Source organism: Pelodiscus sinensis, chromosome 8 (assembly GCF_052426305.1).
Source record: "Pelodiscus sinensis isolate ZL-2025 chromosome 8, ASM5242630v1, whole genome shotgun sequence".
NCBI classification, from domain to species: domain Eukaryota; kingdom Metazoa; phylum Chordata; order Testudines; family Trionychidae; genus Pelodiscus; species Pelodiscus sinensis.
Genome location: NC_143059.1, coordinates 40152372 through 40171693, shown reverse-complemented (window position 1 = coordinate 40171693; position 19322 = coordinate 40152372). Strand labels below are relative to the sequence as shown.

The following is a 19322-nucleotide window of genomic DNA, read 5'->3' as shown; positions in this document are numbered from 1 at the left end:
TGGTGTTGCTAGGTTCCTTAACTCATGAGATTAATGGGCTAGGCATGAGAGGCTCAGACTACATGCTGCTCTGGGAAGAGAAAGGATTACTCCAACCTCTCTCTCACTGCAGCAGCTTGTGACAGGTGAGAAGCACTTCTCCATCATCACTGTCACTACAGCAGGCACAGTAGGGGTGGAGGTGGTGCATGTCACCTGAATGGGACAGGTCAAGGTTCGTCTGCCCCCTATACTGCCCAAGCACAGTGAGGAATGCAGCACACACTGTACTTTCCTCTAGGTCCCTGATGAAGGGGAACAGCCAGCAACATACCTGTACAATGTCTGAGACAGAACATCAGAAATGGCTGCCCGTCGCAGGGAGCCATAGCCTGTAATACCTCTAAGGCTGGTATAGGGGGCTCTGTCTGTAAGGTGGAGTGTTTTCCATATAAGGGCATGTAAATTAATAATCTTCCCCTGCTCGCTCCACCCATTGCAGTGAAAGATCAGCCAATGGGCTGACTTGTGCTCAGGCCTGCTACTCCACCCACTGCAGCAAAAACCAACCTATGGGGTGATAAGTTCACAGGCAATAAAACAGGCAGGCAGCCCCTCTCTCACTGGGGATTCGCATCGAGTGAACGCCTGGCCTGATCACCCAGACGCCTTGCACCCCCCGCTCTCGAGTCTTACTGAGCGTACTCAGAGTTGGTCGACCTGAGTGGAGATAGTTTATGAGCATGTGACCGGTACTTGTGTTCCTGCTGTCTCCAGAACTGGTATCACCCCCTCCCCCGCCATCATCCCTATCCTAATTGATTTTTTAGTTGTCCTTATTGCTTGTCAAGTGACAGTGGCTGAAAAGTTACTAAGTTAGTTTATAAATAGTTGTGGTTTAGGTTTTTTACTGTTTCCTTGTATAAAGTTGTGTAAATAATCAGCCCTATGAACAATACCAGTGTTAATTCAATTGTTCCTAACCCCTAGGCAGTTATTGGGAATTATTGTGATTTAGAAAAGCCTCAGGGAATTGTTTTGTGTTGTCTGGCAATCTGTTCAATTTTTGTTCTTATGATTGTCTGGCGCCATCAAAATAAAATCAGTTTGTGCTTTTTAAAACCCCCAGTTGTGGTCTGATCCTTTCCGGCATCCCTTCAAACCTCGTGTATTACGGGGACTGACATACAAATGGAGGCTGGGGGGAGGGGGGGCAACTTCAGCTCCTCTACACGCCCTAAAGGGTGCCTGGGGGTGGGTGGGAGGCTCATGTGGGGCTGGGGATGAGGGGTTCAGTATGCAGACTGCCCTGAGGAAGAGGACTACCCCAGCTCTCTCTTACACAGCAACTTGGGGCCAAGTGAGAATCACCTGTCAGTAGCCACTGCAGCTGCAGTGTGCACAGCTGGGGTAAGGGTGCATGTACCCCAGCTATGGTAGCAAGAGGTTCGTCTGCCCCGTGCTTCCTAGCCACACTGAGCCGTGCAGCGAACTGTGAACTTTCTCCTGGGAGAACAGCCATCAATGTTCCCCATAAGAATCAGGAGAGGGAGATTCGCTGCCCCTTCCCCCAGTGCTCACAAGGGAGCTAGGGGGTGGGGAGAGCCAGCCCCTTTCCTCTGCCTGGTGATGGTCTCTTTTCTGTATGATTTTACGTATGCTCTTTAAGCCACGATAAGAGAAAGCTGCATACCAAATTTGGTGGTCCTAGCTCTTACTGTTTAGGAGTTTTTAAACAAACAAATTCTCTCAAATTTATAGCAAATTAAAAGCCTACATATCAGGTGCTTTTGAAAATCCCACCTAAGTTTTTCAAGAGCACAACTCCTAATGAAAGTCAACGGGAAACCATGTTCTTATAATGATAGAAATGTAGCTGTGTTAGTCCTGTTTTTTGCTTCAGCTACACCAGACTATGTAGCACTTTAACAAGATGGTTTATTAGATGATGAGCTTTTGTGGGCCAGACCCACTTCCTCAGATCAAATAGTGGAAGGAAATTGGCACAACCATATATACCAAAGGATACAATCAAAAAAATGAACACATGAAAAGGACAAATCAAATTTCAGAACAGGAGGAGGATGACGGGGGGAGGTAAATGTCTGTGAGCTAATGATATTAGAGGTGATAATTGGGGAAGCTCGAAGACATTTACCTCCCCGCCCTCATCCCCCTTCTGTTCTGAAATTTGATTTGTCCTGTTCATGTGTGTTCATTTTTTTGATTGTATCCTTTGGTATATATGCTTGTGCCAATTTCCTTCCACTATTTGATCTGAGGAAGTGGGTCTGGCCCACGAAAGCTCATCACCTAATAAACCATCTTGTTAGTCTTTAAAGTGCTACATAGTCCTGTTTTATGTTCTTATAAGTCAGTTTTGAAAATTCCACATTAGTATCTTGATAAAGTTTTACTTTCCTGCCCTCTAGTGGAGATAACTTTTCTATGCAAACTGCTAAGAATAAGCCTTCTTTGTGTTGGAAAGCACCTATCAAATATATTTTCAGTGTTACATTAACTGATCCAAGCAATGCTCCCCCCCCTTTACTCTTTCAGATAAAATGTGCTTTCATATAGCCATATAATAATTAAAAAGATAGGCAGTTGTTTTAAATTCCTGGATTTGGAGACTACAGGTTTTACAAAACTGCTTCCAACAACCAGATTATTTCTTTTCAACCATGACCATTTTTTGGACCAGCTGATAATGTTGTAAGTTCAGAATGCGAAGTAAAAAAACCTGTTACTTACCTCATAGCTGTTCTTCCAGATGTGTTGCTCGTATCCATTCCAGTTAGGTGTGGGTGTGCCATGTGCATGGATTCCGGAGCTTTTTCCTTTAGCTGTATCTGTTGGGCAAGCCAGGGAGCAACCTGGAGTGATGCCGGCATGTCGGGGCGTTTATGCCGCTGCTGGCCCCTCACCCACTCAGTTCCTTCTTGCTGGAGTCCTCTGACGAAGGGGCAGTGGGTGGGATTTGGAATGGATATGAGCAACACATCTCAAAGCACAATTATGAGATAAGTAACCATTTTTTCTTCGAGTGCTTAATCATGTCCATTCCAATTAGGTGACTCCCTAGCAGTGTCCTAGGAGGTGGGGTCGGAGACTAACACTATCTACATGTTAACTGACTGCAGCACAGCCCTGCCAATGCCCTGGCCTGCTGTGTAATTACATAGTTCTCTGAGAGAGTATGCACGCAGGACCACATGGCCGCCCTACATATGTCAAGGATAGGTGCTTGTGCTAGGAATGCCTCTGACATCGCCTGCTTTTTTGTAGAGTGCACCATCAGTGGAGGCGCTGGTCTACCCGCGCTGTCATAGCACTCCTTAATGCAGAAAGTAATCCAGGAGGATAGACATTGGGCCGAAATCCATGAGTGCTTCATCCTCTCAGCTATCGAAATATAAAATTGTGGAGATTTACGAAACTCTTTCGTCCTATATATATATATATATAATGCTAGGGCCCTTCTAACATCCAAGCAATGTAGGGCCTGTTCCCTAGTTGAGGCATGAGGTTTTGGGAAGAACATCGGTAAGTAAACATCTTGTGACATGAAATGGAAGGCCGGGTGGGGACATTCTAACCTTCTCCTTAAAGAAAGTCGTGTAAGGGGGCTCCAAAGCGAGGGCCCTCAATTCTGAGTTTCTCATGGCTGTGGTGATTGCGATCAAGAATGCCACCTTCCATGACAAGTGCTTCAGAGAGCAGGTGGCTAAAGGCTCAAAGGGTATCCTCATGAGACCCATCAGGACCAAATTGCGATCCCAGAATGGCACTGGGGGGGGGCATATAGGGAAACAACCGGTCTACCCCTTTCATGAACCTCTTTACTATTGTATTAGCGAACATGGACCTGTGATCCTCCCCAGGGTGAAAGGCTGCAATCACTGCTAAATGCACCTTCAGTGAGGATGTAGCAAGGCCTTGATGTCTAAGATGTAGTTAACAATATAAGATTAGGGTGACTGTAGCACACATTGGGTTTACCCCCTTCTTCTGCCCAATGGGCAAACAGTCTCCACTTGGCGTCGTACAGTGCTCCTGGTAGAGGGTTTTGCAAGCAAAGTTGCTCTCTATGTCCTGCAAGCAAAGTTGCTCTCGCCTTCTCAACCATGAAGGTTCCATGCTGTTAGGTGGAGGGCTGCTAGGTTTGGATGACACAGCCTCCCTGGGTCCTCCATTGCTAACTAACAGGGTGGTGAACCAGTGTTGGCAAGGCCATATTGGCACCACCCTGTTGACCTCTGTCTCGAATTGCCTGAGCCTGATGAGGGTCTCGTGAATTAGCAGGGAAGGGGAAATGCATACAGCAGCCTGCAGGGCCACTGTATATGTAGTGCATTCCCCTGAGACCGTGGCCCTTGAATGAGCAGTAGCTCTGACATTGAGCACTGTTGCATGAGGCAAACCAATCCAGATGGGGATAACCCCACCACTGGAAGACTTCCTCTATAATATCTGTCCTGATGGTCCACTCGTGGGCCGAAGGGACCGACTGAGTTTGTCTGCCCGAACATTGCTGAACCTTGGAAGATAGGACGTCTCCAGGTGGATGTTCTGGGAAATGCATAACTCCCATAGTTCCAGGGTTTCTTTGCAAAGGGAAAAGGAACAAGCTCCACCCTGTTTGTTGATATAATATATGGTGGTCGTGTTGTCTGTGAGCACTGCGATCACTCTGTTCTCAGTTGAGGAAAGAAGGCCTGGCATGCCAGCCTGACTCTGCCCTGAGCTCTTTGGGTGTGTCTAAACTACACCTCTCTGTCGGCAGAGGGATGTAAATTAGACATAAAAAAATGCAAATGAAACGGGGATTTAAATATCCCGCACTTCATTTGAATAATCAGGTCCTGGCACTGTTTCAAAGAACAAGCTGAGGTTTCAGTTTTGAAATGGTGTTTATTCCAAACAGTGCCAGGATGCGATTATGCAAATGAAGCGTGGAATATTTAAAACCCTGCTTCTTTTGCACTTTTGATATGTCTAATTTACATCCCTCTGCCAACAGAGGGGTGTAGTTTAGACACAGCCTTTGACATTTAAGTGTAGGGAACTCTCCCCCAGGGACCACATTCCTTGAGTCCTGAGGGTTCCTGTGTGGGCTCCTCAACCGATGTCCTATGCGTCTGTATACAGCTGCACTGATGGGCTCTGCTTGAAAAAGGAGACCCCGCACATACCATCTCTGCCTGTCTCCACCAGTCCAGTGATCAGAGTACCGACTCCAGCAAAGCAAACACTGTGTCCAGAGGTGACCATGCTAGGTTGTGGACACTCCTCAGCCACCTCTGTAGGGGTCGGAGCCTTAACCTGGTGGACTCACCACATGGCCTCATACATGTTCTTGCTGTGGTTATAGGGGACCTCTGTGATCATTGAGCTCAGCAAGGAACCTGCCTCTGGGCAGGGATGCCCTTTCAATGGTGGAGTCCAGGTGAGCCCCCACAAACTCTATTATCTGTGTGGGGTCTAGAGTGGACTTCTCCTTGTTTATAAGGAGGCCTCGCTCAGAGAACAGCTTCCTGGTCACCACAATATGGCTTATCACTTGCACTTAGGATGGTCCCCTTATCAACCAATCGTCCAGGTAGAGAAAGACCTGAACCCTGAGGCGCCTCATAAAAGTTGTTACCGCGGCCATACATTTGGTAAACACTCTTGGTGTTGTGGAGAGGCCAAATGGCAGGACTGCAAACTGAAAATGATCCCGACCAACTGTGAATCTGAGAAACTTCCTGTGGGTGGGGATTACTGCAGTATAAAAATGCGTCCTTTAGATCAAGGGCAGCATATCAGTCTCCTCTCTCCAGGGCAGGGATGATGGAAGCTACGGTGACCATCCTGAACTTTGTTTTCTTTATAAACAAGTTCAGGTTTCTCAGGTCTAAGATACGGCGTAGATCCCCTTTTGCCTTGGGAATAAGGAAGTAGCAGGAGTAGAAACTCTGAATTCTTCTGGAACAGGCTCGACCACTCTGAGCTGAAGAAGTGTAGATACTTCCCGTCTTAGCAGAATCGCATGAGAGGGGTCCCTGAAGAGAGACAGGGAGGAGGAATGGGAAGAGGGGATGGAAAGGAAGGGGATCGCGTAACTCTTTGCTACTAGGTCTAAGACCATTGGTCAGATGTTATCCGGAACCAGGCCTGGTAGAAAAGGGACAAATGGCAACCAAAAGAGGGTGACTGAGGTATGACTGCTATGCTGTCCTCGAGCGTATCCTCAAAATGAAGGTTTGGGTTCTTGGCTCGTAGGTGGGGCAGATCTCCTATCTGAGTCGGATCTCAAGCCCCTGCATCTAGGCGGGTTGTACTGGCCATTATTATGGCCCCTCCTTCTACCCCGGTGCAAGCTGAAACCACATTGGAAGGGTCTCACATTTGGCCTGAGGTTGAGGGGCTGTGGTGTGGACCCCCAGGGACTTCAGAGTTGCTCTGGAGTCCTTAAGGCTGTGTAGCTTTGAAAACAGGACCGCCCCTTCAAAAGGGAGGTTCTGTTGCGTATTCTGTACCTCCGGGGGGGATGCCCGATATTTGGAGCCACGCGCTTCTCCTCATCACTATAGCAATGGCCTTTGTGTGAACTGCAGCAGCGTCCAGGGCCACCCATAGCGCTGTCTGTGCGACTGTTCTGCCTTCCTGTTAGAGCCCCAAATTCTTGCCACGACTCTTGTGGGAGATGGTCTTTAAATCTGTCCATGGCTGCCCACGTATTGTAGAGGCATATCTACCCAGTATCGCCTACTGGTTGGTGATGCAGAACTAAGACCCTCATGGGGTAGGCCTTCCTTCCTAGGAGGTCAAGTTTCTTGGGCTCCTTCAATTTAGGAGTAGGTCCTGGGGGTCCCTGATGCTCTTTCTGATGCCCTGCAGCCTACACAACTATTGAGCTGGGGGAGGGTGTGTGAAAAGGTGTTTGTGACCCTCCTGAGGGACAAAATAGCACCTCTCCACCCCTTTTTGCATGGGAGGGATTGAGGCTGGGGTTTGCCATAGGGTTTTGGACAACTTGTCCACCATTTTATTGACTGGTAACGCCACTCTTCCTGGAGTGGCTCCTGAAAGGATGTCAACCATGGCGTCAGTCTTCCTGGACCATCTCTGCTTGAATACCCAGATTAGCAGCCAACCTCCTCAGCAGAGCCTGATGAGCCCTAGTGTACATTGATGGAAGTGGCAGGACCGGGTCCCCTAAGGCCTTGTCCGGTGAGGACGATGATGACTCTATAGCGCCCAGTTGTTTCTCCATCAATTCTGCATTCTGTGATGCTGCTGTCACACTGGGGGTACCATCTGGCTGCACTCTGGCTGGGGCGCTGTGGCTCCTGTATCTTCCTCTATCACAGGGGGTCGTACCAGGTCCTTGGCCCCAGGGTGGCTCACCTTTGAAAGGAGGCTCTATGGGTGGGAGGGGGGTTGCTAAGGAGATGCTCACCTGACACGAGGATCCTGACCCTGTAATCAGATTGTGATAATATGCATTCTTGTACTCTGAAAGATTGATCAATATACTTTCATTACGCCTGTAATTACTACCACGCTGCCAGAAAACCAGTGAACTTAAATTTATTTTGCGTTAAATGGTTATGGAATGTGGTACAGTACATGTAAGACACTATAAGATGAGTAAAGCAGACCTAATTGCACAAGAGATAGAAGTTTCACCTCAAAAGTCAAGACTATCAAACCATTACAATTTCCACTTTCAGAATGCAAGGTATATCATGCAAAAACAAACTGACAAAAACAACATTGTGGTGCCACTTAAGTGCTATCACAATATTTAACAACACATTAGGCAGTTTATAGAGAATGAAATATTTTAGCAATGAAACTAAAACATGAACATTTTAATCATATTAAAGATTTTGCATAACCACCAGTTCCAGAATTATATTAAATTCAGGAGTGGGCAACATGCTGAGAAAAATACCTTAAACTAACGTACCTTTTATTCACTGTCAATATTGCTTTTCGCAAGAGCTAGATTTCATGATCTTATTACTCAGATTCGTCCATAATTTTGTAAGTTTCAGTACACTTACTCGTGTACAGAATAATTACATCATCTTGTCATTAGGACAATTTAATAATCTTAGCTAATTATTATATTTAAAACCTTTTAAGGTCATATAACCTGCAGAATCATCATCTTATAGGACAGAATCCTAGAAATATAACCAAATAAAATATGTTCTAACTCAGTTAGAAATTAAGCCCATGGTATATCAAGTACAATTTATCTGCCTTTTATTTACATATTTTAAAATATGTAGGTAAAAAATGCAGATAGAGTTAAACACTGAATTCAGGTAAACTATGATGAGGTGAATAAGAGGACAGTGCATTTATTTATCTCTCTCTCAAATGATTTATCTCCTTTATTCCCTTATCCTCCGTGAGGTATTCATGGGATAACAATAGTCAATAGCTGTATAAAGAAGTAGCTCTCTGCTTGTGCATACATGTTTTATACAACAAGCTGAATGCAACATATTAGGATCCTAAAATCCTTTTAATTTCACTCAGCACAAAGCACTGCAGCAGCCAGCTTCCATTACTGCTAAAGCTACCAGCCTGAGCATAAACAAAAAGAGACAAGGGTCACCTAAAGATTTCCACCCCATAATGTTCATATTCTGTGTGCACCCACAATTTATATTGGCTAACCAAGATGTGCCAGAAAATAAATACATCATTTATCTGTTCACTCTCACAATACATATTATATATTCAACTTCCTTGTGTTAAAATGTCAGGGTTTATGTAGAAACACATCCTTGAAGTTAAATTTCCATCTACATTCAAGGAAAATAATTTATTAGCCATAACTCACAGGATCTAATAACTTTGAAAGAAGACTACTGATTAATTATAGATATAGTCCAACAGAAATTCTGGAAGACAATTTAATGAACATGAAGTGTGAAATTCTAGTGAACAGGTGGGAAAATACTTCAATAATCAAATGGAGCATCTTACTTTTATAGGCAATGATTCTCAGGAATGCATATTTCATAAATAAAACTGCAGAAGTAACTTCTGAATAACTGTTCAAACACTAATTCTAAATAATTAAAATCAAATTTATTCTTCCGCCTCCCAAGAGACAAACCCTGGAATCAAAATTTTCTGCTGTGTAAGATGAAAAACAGATGAACAATGCAATGTTTGGAAAAAATACTTTGTACAAGGTTGCAGTTCTAACACACTTATATTACAAAGCAATGTAAATAAATACCAGGCTAGTACAAAAGCTTGTATTTACAGTTTTACAAATGAAATTGTATTCAGTGTAAATGCAGTGTTTTAAAGAACACAGTATAAGTAAAATGAAGTCCTGTGTGGAACATTATAGTCTCTGCTAGATTTCAATGTAGTGTTGCATTTAAAAAAAGCACAGTTCAAGTTAATTTTATTTATAATTTAGTACAGACAAATCCAGTTTTACCTGGAATGATATCTGTTAAAGTGCTGAAAAAGAGGAAGTTTTGAAATTTTAAAAAACACACTGTACAGTATTAAAGCTTTATCAAGTCAGAATGCTAGATTTTGTCACATTTTCTGCCACAATGCCTGTGGATTAAAAAAATAATAAACTCAGTTTAATTTAGAAGTTGTTAGGTACTGGTATCTTCATGTTCAGATCCATTGATTTCCAAAAGCAATTTGCCTCAAGCTTCCATGGCAGCTTCAGGTTTCATAATCTGGTAAGTAATCAAATATTCTGGATAAGCCTGAAAGGCAAATGATTTAGTAAAATTAATTTTATCAGCAAATTCATAACACACATCTTACACCTTTTCCTCATATGGCAAGAAATTCTCTAACATTTATATCATGTAGAGGGAGAACAAAATATAATTTGCTGGAAGTATTCAGTAAACAAGGACCTCTGATTCTCAATTTTAAAAGCTTAGGTTTTATTTATATGCACTAAAAGGCCAACTCCAATAAATCCAGAAAAGAGGCTCAGTGTCAATGGCATAACAGTGAAAAATGGCATTTTGGCTTCTTAGCACAGTAAAACCTGAGCTATCCTGAACTTAAGCATCTGGAAAACTGCAGAAACCGGCAACTTTCTGACCCAGGTAAAGACAGAAAAAAAAAAAAAAAAAAAAGAAGAAGGAAACTGGCCCTTTAAATTCTGGGCCACTCCTCAGATGAGCATGCAGCACGTACCTGAGGGAGCAGCGAATGGCAGCCGAAAGCAAGCAGCAAGCATCTCAGCTCCAACCACAGCTCTTGGCACCCCCAGCAGGCAAGCCTCCGTGTGCGCCCCGCTGCCAATAGGCCGCCCCTGCCACCTCTGCCTCCTGGCTTCCACCCCACCCCCCACCAGGCTGCACCTGGCCCTCCCCACACACCCCCGACCAGGCCACATCACAGCCCCTGCATGGCTCCCATGCCCACCCCAGAGGCCCTACACAGCTCCCGTGCCCCCTCCCCCCCCGCCAGATAACCAGAATTTTTAGATTACTGTCACGCCCTAATCCCTAGGCGTGCCGGATAACACAGGTTTTACTGTATGTTTATTCTAAGTGTGTTTTAACAATGAAAAACAAAACCAAAACCCACTACCTGTTCTCCTCTGTAAATGACGTACTCTGCTAAAGCTAGTCCATTTACACTAGGTCGGCCAGTAACTGAATGATGTCCTGGAGGAGAATGAGCCATTTTCATAGCACTGAACTGCAGGAAAGACTTGCCCAAAGTTACACGGCAAAACAGCAACTGCCTATAGTAAAGAAAAACTTTTACAACTAAAAAACATTTGGAAAGTAGGAAAAAAACATTTCTTGGCCATTCAAAAGCTATATTCAGTTTGAATGTCTGTCTTCTCTATCAGCAGAGTGAACCACAAAGAGGTCTACTAAAAACTCTTGCTCAGATTAACCCCATTATATATCAGAATTTGTCAGTACATTAGATGAGGTTGCTCTTCTGTCCTCCTTTCCTTATGCATGCCCAGTTATCTAAATACTTACATAAATGTAATTACTCTTTCCAACCCACTCAAATTCATGTTTGTTTTCTAATTTCTTTAACATTTGCATTCTGTGGCACAATCAGCAACAGTACAGACTATAAGAGAGAAACAACCAGTGTCCCACATTCACCTGGAAAGGAAGGCCAAGAAGCCTACAGCTAACTTGGGAAGAGGGTATAGGCAACAGAGAGGACCAAAGAATAGGAAGACTATTGGTTTTGCCTGGGAAGTAGGGATGTTAAATTTCGATTAATCAAAAAATAGAGAAATGGAATTTCCATCGACTACTCAATTAGTCGATAAGGTGGGCGCTTGCTATCCCGCTGCGTCTCTGTCTTTGAAATGTACAAGAGCTGCCTGTGGCTCTTGTACATTTCAAAGGAAGAAACATAGCAGGGAACCCACGTGAGCGGGGACAAAGCAGTCCTCTCTGCAGTGGAGTCCCGACAGCTGCACCTCCCTTTGAAATGTTCCCTGATGAGCCTCTTCCTTTCAAAGGGTGAGGCACAGCAGTAGGATGCCTCTGCCTCTCCTACCCTGAATGGAGACAGTGCTGGGGGGAAACCAGCTTTTAAAGCTGGCTCCCCTCAGCACCAGCTCCTGCTCCCGCCCTTGCTGTCCCTCTCTGATAGAGGCACCAAGGGGAGGAGAAGTGATTAGTTGAGTCACTACTCAACTAGCCAATAAGCTTATCAGGTAGTCGACTAGGCACTTACTTCTCTATTGGGAAGCAGCAACTGCCCAAACGGAGTAAGTCTAGGCAAGGAGTTTCAGCACATTTGTAGATCAACTAAATACTGGAGCCAATCTGTAGGTCTGTGCTCATTCGAGACCCTCCTTGTACATTTAAAAGGAAGAAACACAGCGGGGAACCTTTCAAACGCTTCACACAGAGCAAGCAGAAAGTCTCTCTCATCTGATCTGTTGAAGAGAATCCTAAGCCCTCCTCCAATAACAGTGTCATACCTTTCTCTTTGGTTGGGGCTATCAAAGAAGCTTGGAGGTCTTGCCTTGCTTCAAATAAAAACTCTTAGGAAGGCAACTGGGGCAAGTGTAAATTACCACTTTCTCCATGTACAGGACACACAATTCTGGTTTTTTGGGATCTGACAGGAGGTATGTCTTGCAATGTCTGTTACAACCTTAAAAGATCCAGGAATGGGCAATGCAGATTGTACTATGTTTTAAAGGATGGCTACCAAAATTCATACTGCAGTATTATCTGCTCTAACTGTTAGTGCATAAGGCAGACATCCTTACTAAGCTTTCAGAGACTCTGCAGGGGACTTGACTGTCTCTAACACAGACTGCACTTGAAAAATCATTTATTGGTTAAGAACGATTCACGTACAAAGTATTTTAACTTACCTGTGGCAAACATAACAAGATCTATCTTTGTGAACTGGGCATCCAGTGCCACCTCCAATTCCATACACATACTGATTGCTTTTGGATGAATTTTCAGCAAAATATATCCCAGCTCCAAACATACCACCTATGTAGGCATGTCTCTCATCAAAACCTTTATGAATGATTGCATTTACAAATGGAGAACCTAGAAGTAAATTAACAAGGAAAAATATTTAAAATTCATCACCTACAGTTTTTATGTAATCATTAAATAATTTGAAGAGCTTATTGATTGTTATATCTCCCTGCCAAAAAAACTATGATTTAGCAGTTAAGTTACCTTTTGTTAAAACCGATCATTTTTCAGCAAGTCAAAGCAACTATGTAATGCAATATCAGTCTGCCACACTAAACACTTAATAGTCACTGTATGATAGCAGTGTACACTGTTATATTCACAAAATATTAGAAAGGGACAATTCTTGACCTGTCTGCAGGGAAACCTGCTCAGATGTTGGACACCTTTTCTGCAGAGTTTAGGTCTAGGAGTCTCCCTGGACAGTTTGGTGTATAGGGGTTTTGTTTGGACATATTTCTGGAGGCTTCATCAGATGGCAAGCTTTAATTAAAGATTAAGCTTTAATTCCTGGAGACTCCAGAAAAATCTAAAGGGCTGGCAACCCATATGTGAATAGCAGTGTGCACCAAAAGTGATACAGTATATGTCAACCATACAGATGCCGTGAACACAACCTAAAAGGTTCCTAGTTCACATAAATGTAGACATAATTTTTTTGGCATCAACAAAAAAAATTCTCCCTAAGGATTAACAGTATGATAATGGATTAAATTTTGAATGTCCAAGATTTTACCATGAAACAGCATCCTTTCATTAGCATGGTTATGATTTTCTTCAGAAACTTCTTTCCTTCTGTGAGCATATCTTTCCCAGAGTTTTTTGTTACACACTTTTTGAATCTGAAATAATTAAATCAGAGTTCAAATTTTATTTTGAAGGAAAAATTGGAAGGTTTTTCCATCATTTGACAGTCATTGTGAAGAATAAGGGGTATAGCATAGAGCCACTCCAAAACAGGGAACATTTATTTCTAAAGAAGAAATGAGATTATCTCCCGCAGATTCTATGGAATCCAATTCTTTTAGCGTGACATAGTGAGTAAAATCATCACCACCATAAACCTAAGTTAAAATCGCGTCTGTTCTAAGCCATTCACTTTCAAGGATCTGCACCACTGCATTTCTGCTCTCAGTCTCATTGCAACCCAGGGGTGGACAGTAATTTTTAATGGGGAAATCACTTCAAGATTTTGGTAAGTGGTCAAGGGCTGCATTTCTATGGGGGGGGGGGGGGTGTCTCGGACTATGGGTCAAAGGAGCTTGGAATAGAGGACTGTAGTGCAGGAGGGAGTGTGGGGTCAGAGGGAGTTTGGGTGAAGGAAGGGGTTATGATCTGGGGCAGGGGAATGAGATGCAGGATCCAGGGGGGGAGATGGGTGCAAGAGAGGATTCTGGACTAGTACAAAGGTATAGGAGGGAGTGCAGGGTCTGAGAAGGAGTTGTGACTTGGAGGAGGTCGGGAGAGGAAACAGAGGGGTTTGGGTGGTGACCTGGGTCAGGTAGTTGGGGGGAAAGAAGATGTGGGGTGCCAAAGGCAGTGGCTCCCAGACAGCAGCCCTGCAGGAACCTGAGACAGGCTCCATGCCTGTCTGCTTGGTGGGCTGCTCCGTACGACTCTGCTTCAACATAGGAAGGAGGAAGTGAGAGAGGGAGGAAGCTTCACTCACTGCCCCTGCCTCCAGAAAAATTTCTAAGCTTCTATTGGCCAGAAACTGGCCAACGGGATTTTGCTAGTCAGCAGGAACAGTGTGCGAAGCTTCCCCATCCCTTCCCAGCATCCAGATAATTAGCAGCCGGTGTCGCGATCTACTGTGTATTAAGGGTGCTGGCAAGGTGGCAGTGGGCCGAATCTGGCCTGCTAGCTGCCTTTTGTCCGCCCCTGTTCTAGCCCCTTCACCTCCAGCCCTGGTGGATAAAAAAAACTGATGATTTTTTCAAAACTTTTAAAAAAATAAATTAAATACATTTTTCTTTTAAAAATAAATGTAAAGTTTAATTATTCATTTAATTTAAATTTTGAATTATTACAACCTATGTTAAAGACCTAAGCCTTGACCAATTACAACTATTTAAATAAGCAAAACAATATGATATCTTAAAGGATGACACTTTTTAGATTATATAGAGAAGCAGGGAAAAATATACATCTTTTTGAGATCAACTCAAATTTTCTGAATATCACAATGCCTAAGTTCTGCATTGCATATCTATATTATTTTTAGTCTTTCAAGGGCTGTGTGGATGGCTGAACTGCCCCCTAAAAATTGCTGACAGGAAATGACTATTCTCTCCCCTCAATTATATCTATATATCAGGACCACCACATTTGGTATGCAGCTTCCCCTACTGGCCACGAACTAAGGTCAAGGTCTTGTAGTGCCCGGAAAACAGGAAGTAGCTGGGAACTATTTCCCAAAACATGTAAAGGGAGGGGGCAGAGAGGGGAGAGATGCAATACTGAGAATGGCCAATAGGGAAAGCTGCAGCACCAAGACAGTAGCCAGCAAGGGTTGGTGCTCCGCCATCTTGTCTGCCAGCACACTGGTAAGGAGCCCGCTCGCCCCAAACCTAGAGCCTGCAAGCTGGGGTGGGGTGGGGAGAAGAGGAGACAGCTGTAGAAGGGAAGCTCCAGAGCCTAACCTCCAAGACAGCCTGCAAGCCACAAAGGGGGGGGGGGCATCTGCAAGGGGGAGCAGCCCCTGGAGCTGAGCCCCTCCCCAAACAGCTTGCAGGCCATAGGAAGGGGAGGGTTGCCACTGGAGGACAGGGGCAGCCCCTGGAGCCTCCCCTGCTGACAGAGTCCTCCGACTGCTGCGCACCCTACGTCCTCTCAGGTGAGAGTCCCATGAGTAAATGTTTAGACTGCAGGGGGCGGGGGGCACTGCAGGAGGGGGCAGCCCCCAGAGCATCCCCGACCCCCCCCCCCGATAGCCTGTAGGCTGTGGGTCCAGGAGGGGGCGATAGCCTCCGGAGCCTGGTTCTGCCCTCCTCCCCCTAATAGCCTGGAGGCTGAGGGTGAGAGCAAATGGGGAGGCCCGCTGGCAGAGGAGTGCTGCCTGGCCACCTGGGAGGAATAACTGCCAGAGTAGTGCAACCCTCACCATCATAGGCGGCCCCTGTAAACCCTTCCCCTCCTCCCAAACTTCTACTGTAAGCCCCCTGCTCCTCCTTATCCCCAGACTCTCACTCCAGTGTTCTTTTCCCTTCATTTTTGAAAAATACATTGACATAACACATGTATATTTTTCATTTATTTAAAAAAAAAAAGAAAATACTCGTTCAGTTGCTGCAGACCTGAGCAATGCCAGGTACACCTACTAGTAGTCAATAAGAGAAGCTAAGCAGCAGAAAGCTTGTTTTCCTCTTGCAGGTGGAAGAGGGGGATGGGAGTGGGGTGCTTACCTGGTGCCCTGCTCCTGGAGGCACACTCACTCCAAGGCATTGGCCTCTGCTGCTATAGGAGAGGCAGGGAAAAAGCCTCCAGAGAAGCACTTTTCTGCTCTGCCATTCACCTAGCTGTGGGGTCGCCAACCTTTTTGGGTGGTGGGCGCTGTGCATGCGCCGGGCACCCGGGGGCAGAGCTAGGGGGTGCACATAAATGCCCCAGTGGGCGCCATGGCACCCGCAGGCACCACATTGGGGACTCCTGATCTAGCTGGTGGGGGGAGGGACACATCCTGCAAAGCAGTTTGCAAAGCCACTTCCTCCTCCCTCTGCCTGGGTCCAAACCACAGGTGTTCCCAAGTCAGGGACACCCAGAGTATGGAGGTTCAGGTGAACTTCCTTTGATTAATAATTTAATTTTCATGAGAAAACATTTTTAAAAGCTTACTTTTTATTTTATGTATAGAGCACATTTAAGGTAGTTTTTTAAAAAACTAATAGAAACATTTTAAATGCTGTTTTGGTACATTTAATTAGATTTCCATTCAAATGGAGCTTAGTAAATGTTTCAAGTATAAACCATCAGGTAGTAAAGAAGAAATTATTATTTTCCAAAATGGTAAAATGTAAAAAATAAATATCTGAACAAATATACAATGAGCTGTACAATTGCGTAAACATAGTATATCCTCCTGGTTAGACCTCCCCCCTCCCCCCCAAAAAAATCACAATTAATGCAAAGTCTCTATTTAGCAGCAGCAAATCAACATATTTTAGCAGTCATACCAACCACTGAAAAAATGGACTTCTTTAGGAAAGTAACTAAAACCTACAAACCCAAACATATTATTTAAATCAAGATAGAATGGTTACTTACCTCATAATTGTTGTTCTTCAAGATGTGTTGCTCACGTCCATTCCCTTTAGGTGTGCGCATACAGTGTTCACATGGTGTCGGAAATTTTTCCCTTATCAGTTCCCGTTGGGCCAGCAGGGGAGCTCCATGGAGTGGTGCCGCTATACCGGCCAATATATACCCCTGCTGGACCTCCACTCCCTCAGTTCCTTCTTTCCGGACCCCTCCAAAGAAGGAGAGGCGGAAAGATTTGGAATGGACATGAGCAACACATCTTGAAGAACAGTTAAAAGATAAGTGACCGTTCTTTCTTCAAGTGGTTGCTCATGTCCATTCCACGTATGTGACTCCAAAGCAGAAACCCTAGGAGACAGGGTTGGAGTTTTACCCTTCCACTGAGCAGAGGACAGCCCTACTCAGGGCTGCATCCTCCCTAGCCTGATGGGTCAGTGCATAGTGATTGGCAAAGGTGTGGACAGAGGACCATGTGGCAGCCCCAGAGATGACCAGGATTGGGACCTGAGCCACAAAAGCTGCAGAGGAGGCCTGAGCACTAGTAGAGAGTGCCGTGAGGGGAGGAGCTGGAACTCCCGCCAGCCCATAGCACTCCCTAACACAGACTGTGATCCAGAAAGAGATCCTTTGCACAGAGACCAGCTGTCCCTTCAGCGGCTCTGCAATGGCTACAAAGAGCTGAGGAGACCTATAGAAAGGCTTTGTTCTTTCTAAATAAAAGGCTAAAGCTCTCCTGACATCTACATTTGCAGTGCCTGTTCCTTACCTGATGCATGGGGTTTGGGGTAAAAGACTGGCAGGAAAATATCCTTCAACACACAGAAGTTAGACGTGGCGTAGGAAGTTAGATGTAGGAAGGAAGGCGGGGTGGGGGTGCAATCTGACTTTATCCTTGAAAAAAACTGTGTGTGTGTGTGGGGGGGGGGGGGGAGTTTGAAGTAAGAACCCTCAGTTCGGGCACACAACTGGCTGACATGATGGCCACTAGAAGGAATACCTTATAGGAAAGGTGCCACAGTGAGCACTTCACCAGGGGTTCAAAGGGAGGTCCAATAAGTTTAGACAGAACCAGACTGATGTCCCACTGGGGATGGGCAGCTGGTCATGTGGATAAAGGCTGTCCAGGCCTTTCAAAAATCTGTTTACCATTGGGTCTGCAAAGAGGATCTTGCCCCTGGAGCCTGGATGAAAAGCAGAGATAGCCTCTAGGCGAACCTTAAGTGAGGAAGAGGATAACCCTTATAGCCTAAGATCCAGAATATAGTCTAGAACCAGCAGGACCAGGGCATCCATGGGCAATACACCCCTCTGGGTAGTTCAAATGTGGAAGTGCTTCTACTTGGCCAGATATGTAGATCCAATGGAAGGTTTCCCACTCCCCAGCAGACCGCCAGCATGCGCGCTGAGCATTGTAGCTCTGCCGCTTTCAGCCATGGAGCTTCCAAGCCATAAAATGCAGGGACCGTAGGTCCGGGTGGCAAAGCCTTCCGAAGTCCTGCATGATAAGGTCTGGGACCAGTGGGAGAGCAACTGGCCTCTCCCAGGACAGGCTCAGGAGGGTCATGAACCAGTGCTGCCTGGACCATGATAGAGCAATGAGAATCAGGGACACCCTGAATTCCCAAACCTGCAGAAGCACCTTGTGGACCAGCAGGAAAGGCATGAATACATAGAGTAGGCCCTGGGCCAGGGGATGAACAGCACATCTCTGGCACTTCCTGTTCCGACAGGTGGTGAACAGGTCTAGAAGGGGAAAACCCCATCTGCGGAAAATCCAGAGGGCCCCATGCCCTCTGATGGACCACTCATGGCCAGAGAAGGACCTGATCAGCTGTTCTGCCAGGGTGTTCTGGGATCCCAGGAAATAAGAGGCAACCGGGTGAATATCCGCCCCAATGAATAGGTCCCAAAGCTGAAGGACCTCTCGACATAGGTGAGGAGACTGGGCCCCGCCCTGCCTGTTGATGTATGAGACCGCCAATGTGTCATGCTAAAGAATGAGAACTGACCTGCCCCTGAGCTGAAGGAGGAAGGCCGCACAGGCAAGATGGAATTCCCGCAGCTCCCTGACACTGATGTGCAGGGAGAGGTTGTCCCAGGGCCACATACCTTGTATCTGTATGTCTCTGAGATGGGCCCCCCACCAGTATCTGACGCATGCGTCACGAGCTGGAGGGTCAGCAGAGACCCGGAGAATGGGACTTTGTTGCAGACCACCTCCTCCCATCCATCAATTCAGGGGCAAAGGACATCAGAGGGAACTGTCACCACTCTGTCCTATGGGTGAAAGGAAGGGTTGTGGGTCCGTGCAAGCCACATCTGCAGTGGATGCATGTGGAGCCTGGCGTACTAGGTGACGTAGGTGCACATAGCTATTAGATCCAGGAGGTGCATACAAGCGCTGGCTGTGGTCATCAGGAAAGCCTGCATGTCCTGGACAGGCACCTTGATTACTACAAAATGGGACCTGGGGAGGGAAGCTCTGGCTGATGTGGAGTCCAGGTTGGTGCTCACAAACTCTATCACTTGGGTGGGTACCAGGGCTTCTTTATTCTAGGGCGATGCGAGCCCAGTACTTGGTCTGCAGAGCACCTCTGA

The 19322-nt window shown here is 45.6% G+C and overlaps 1 protein-coding gene across 1 annotated transcript in view; it reads right to left on the bottom strand.

The window, feature by feature from the left end:
• Window positions 1-7541: 7541 nt before the first annotated feature.
• The window catches only part of TNKS2 (tankyrase 2), an 89906-nt gene continuing 78125 nt past the window's right edge, over window positions 7542-19322 (bottom strand). The window contains exons 24-27 of the mRNA XM_075935130.2: window positions 13204-13309; window positions 12350-12536; window positions 10573-10729; window positions 7542-9728 (exon numbers count right to left, since the gene is read on the bottom strand). Coding sequence (XP_075791245.2) covers window positions 9666-9728; window positions 10573-10729; window positions 12350-12536; window positions 13204-13309 — 513 coding nt within the window. The 3' untranslated portion in view covers window positions 7542-9665. The remainder of the gene's footprint in view (window positions 9729-10572; window positions 10730-12349; window positions 12537-13203; window positions 13310-19322) is intronic.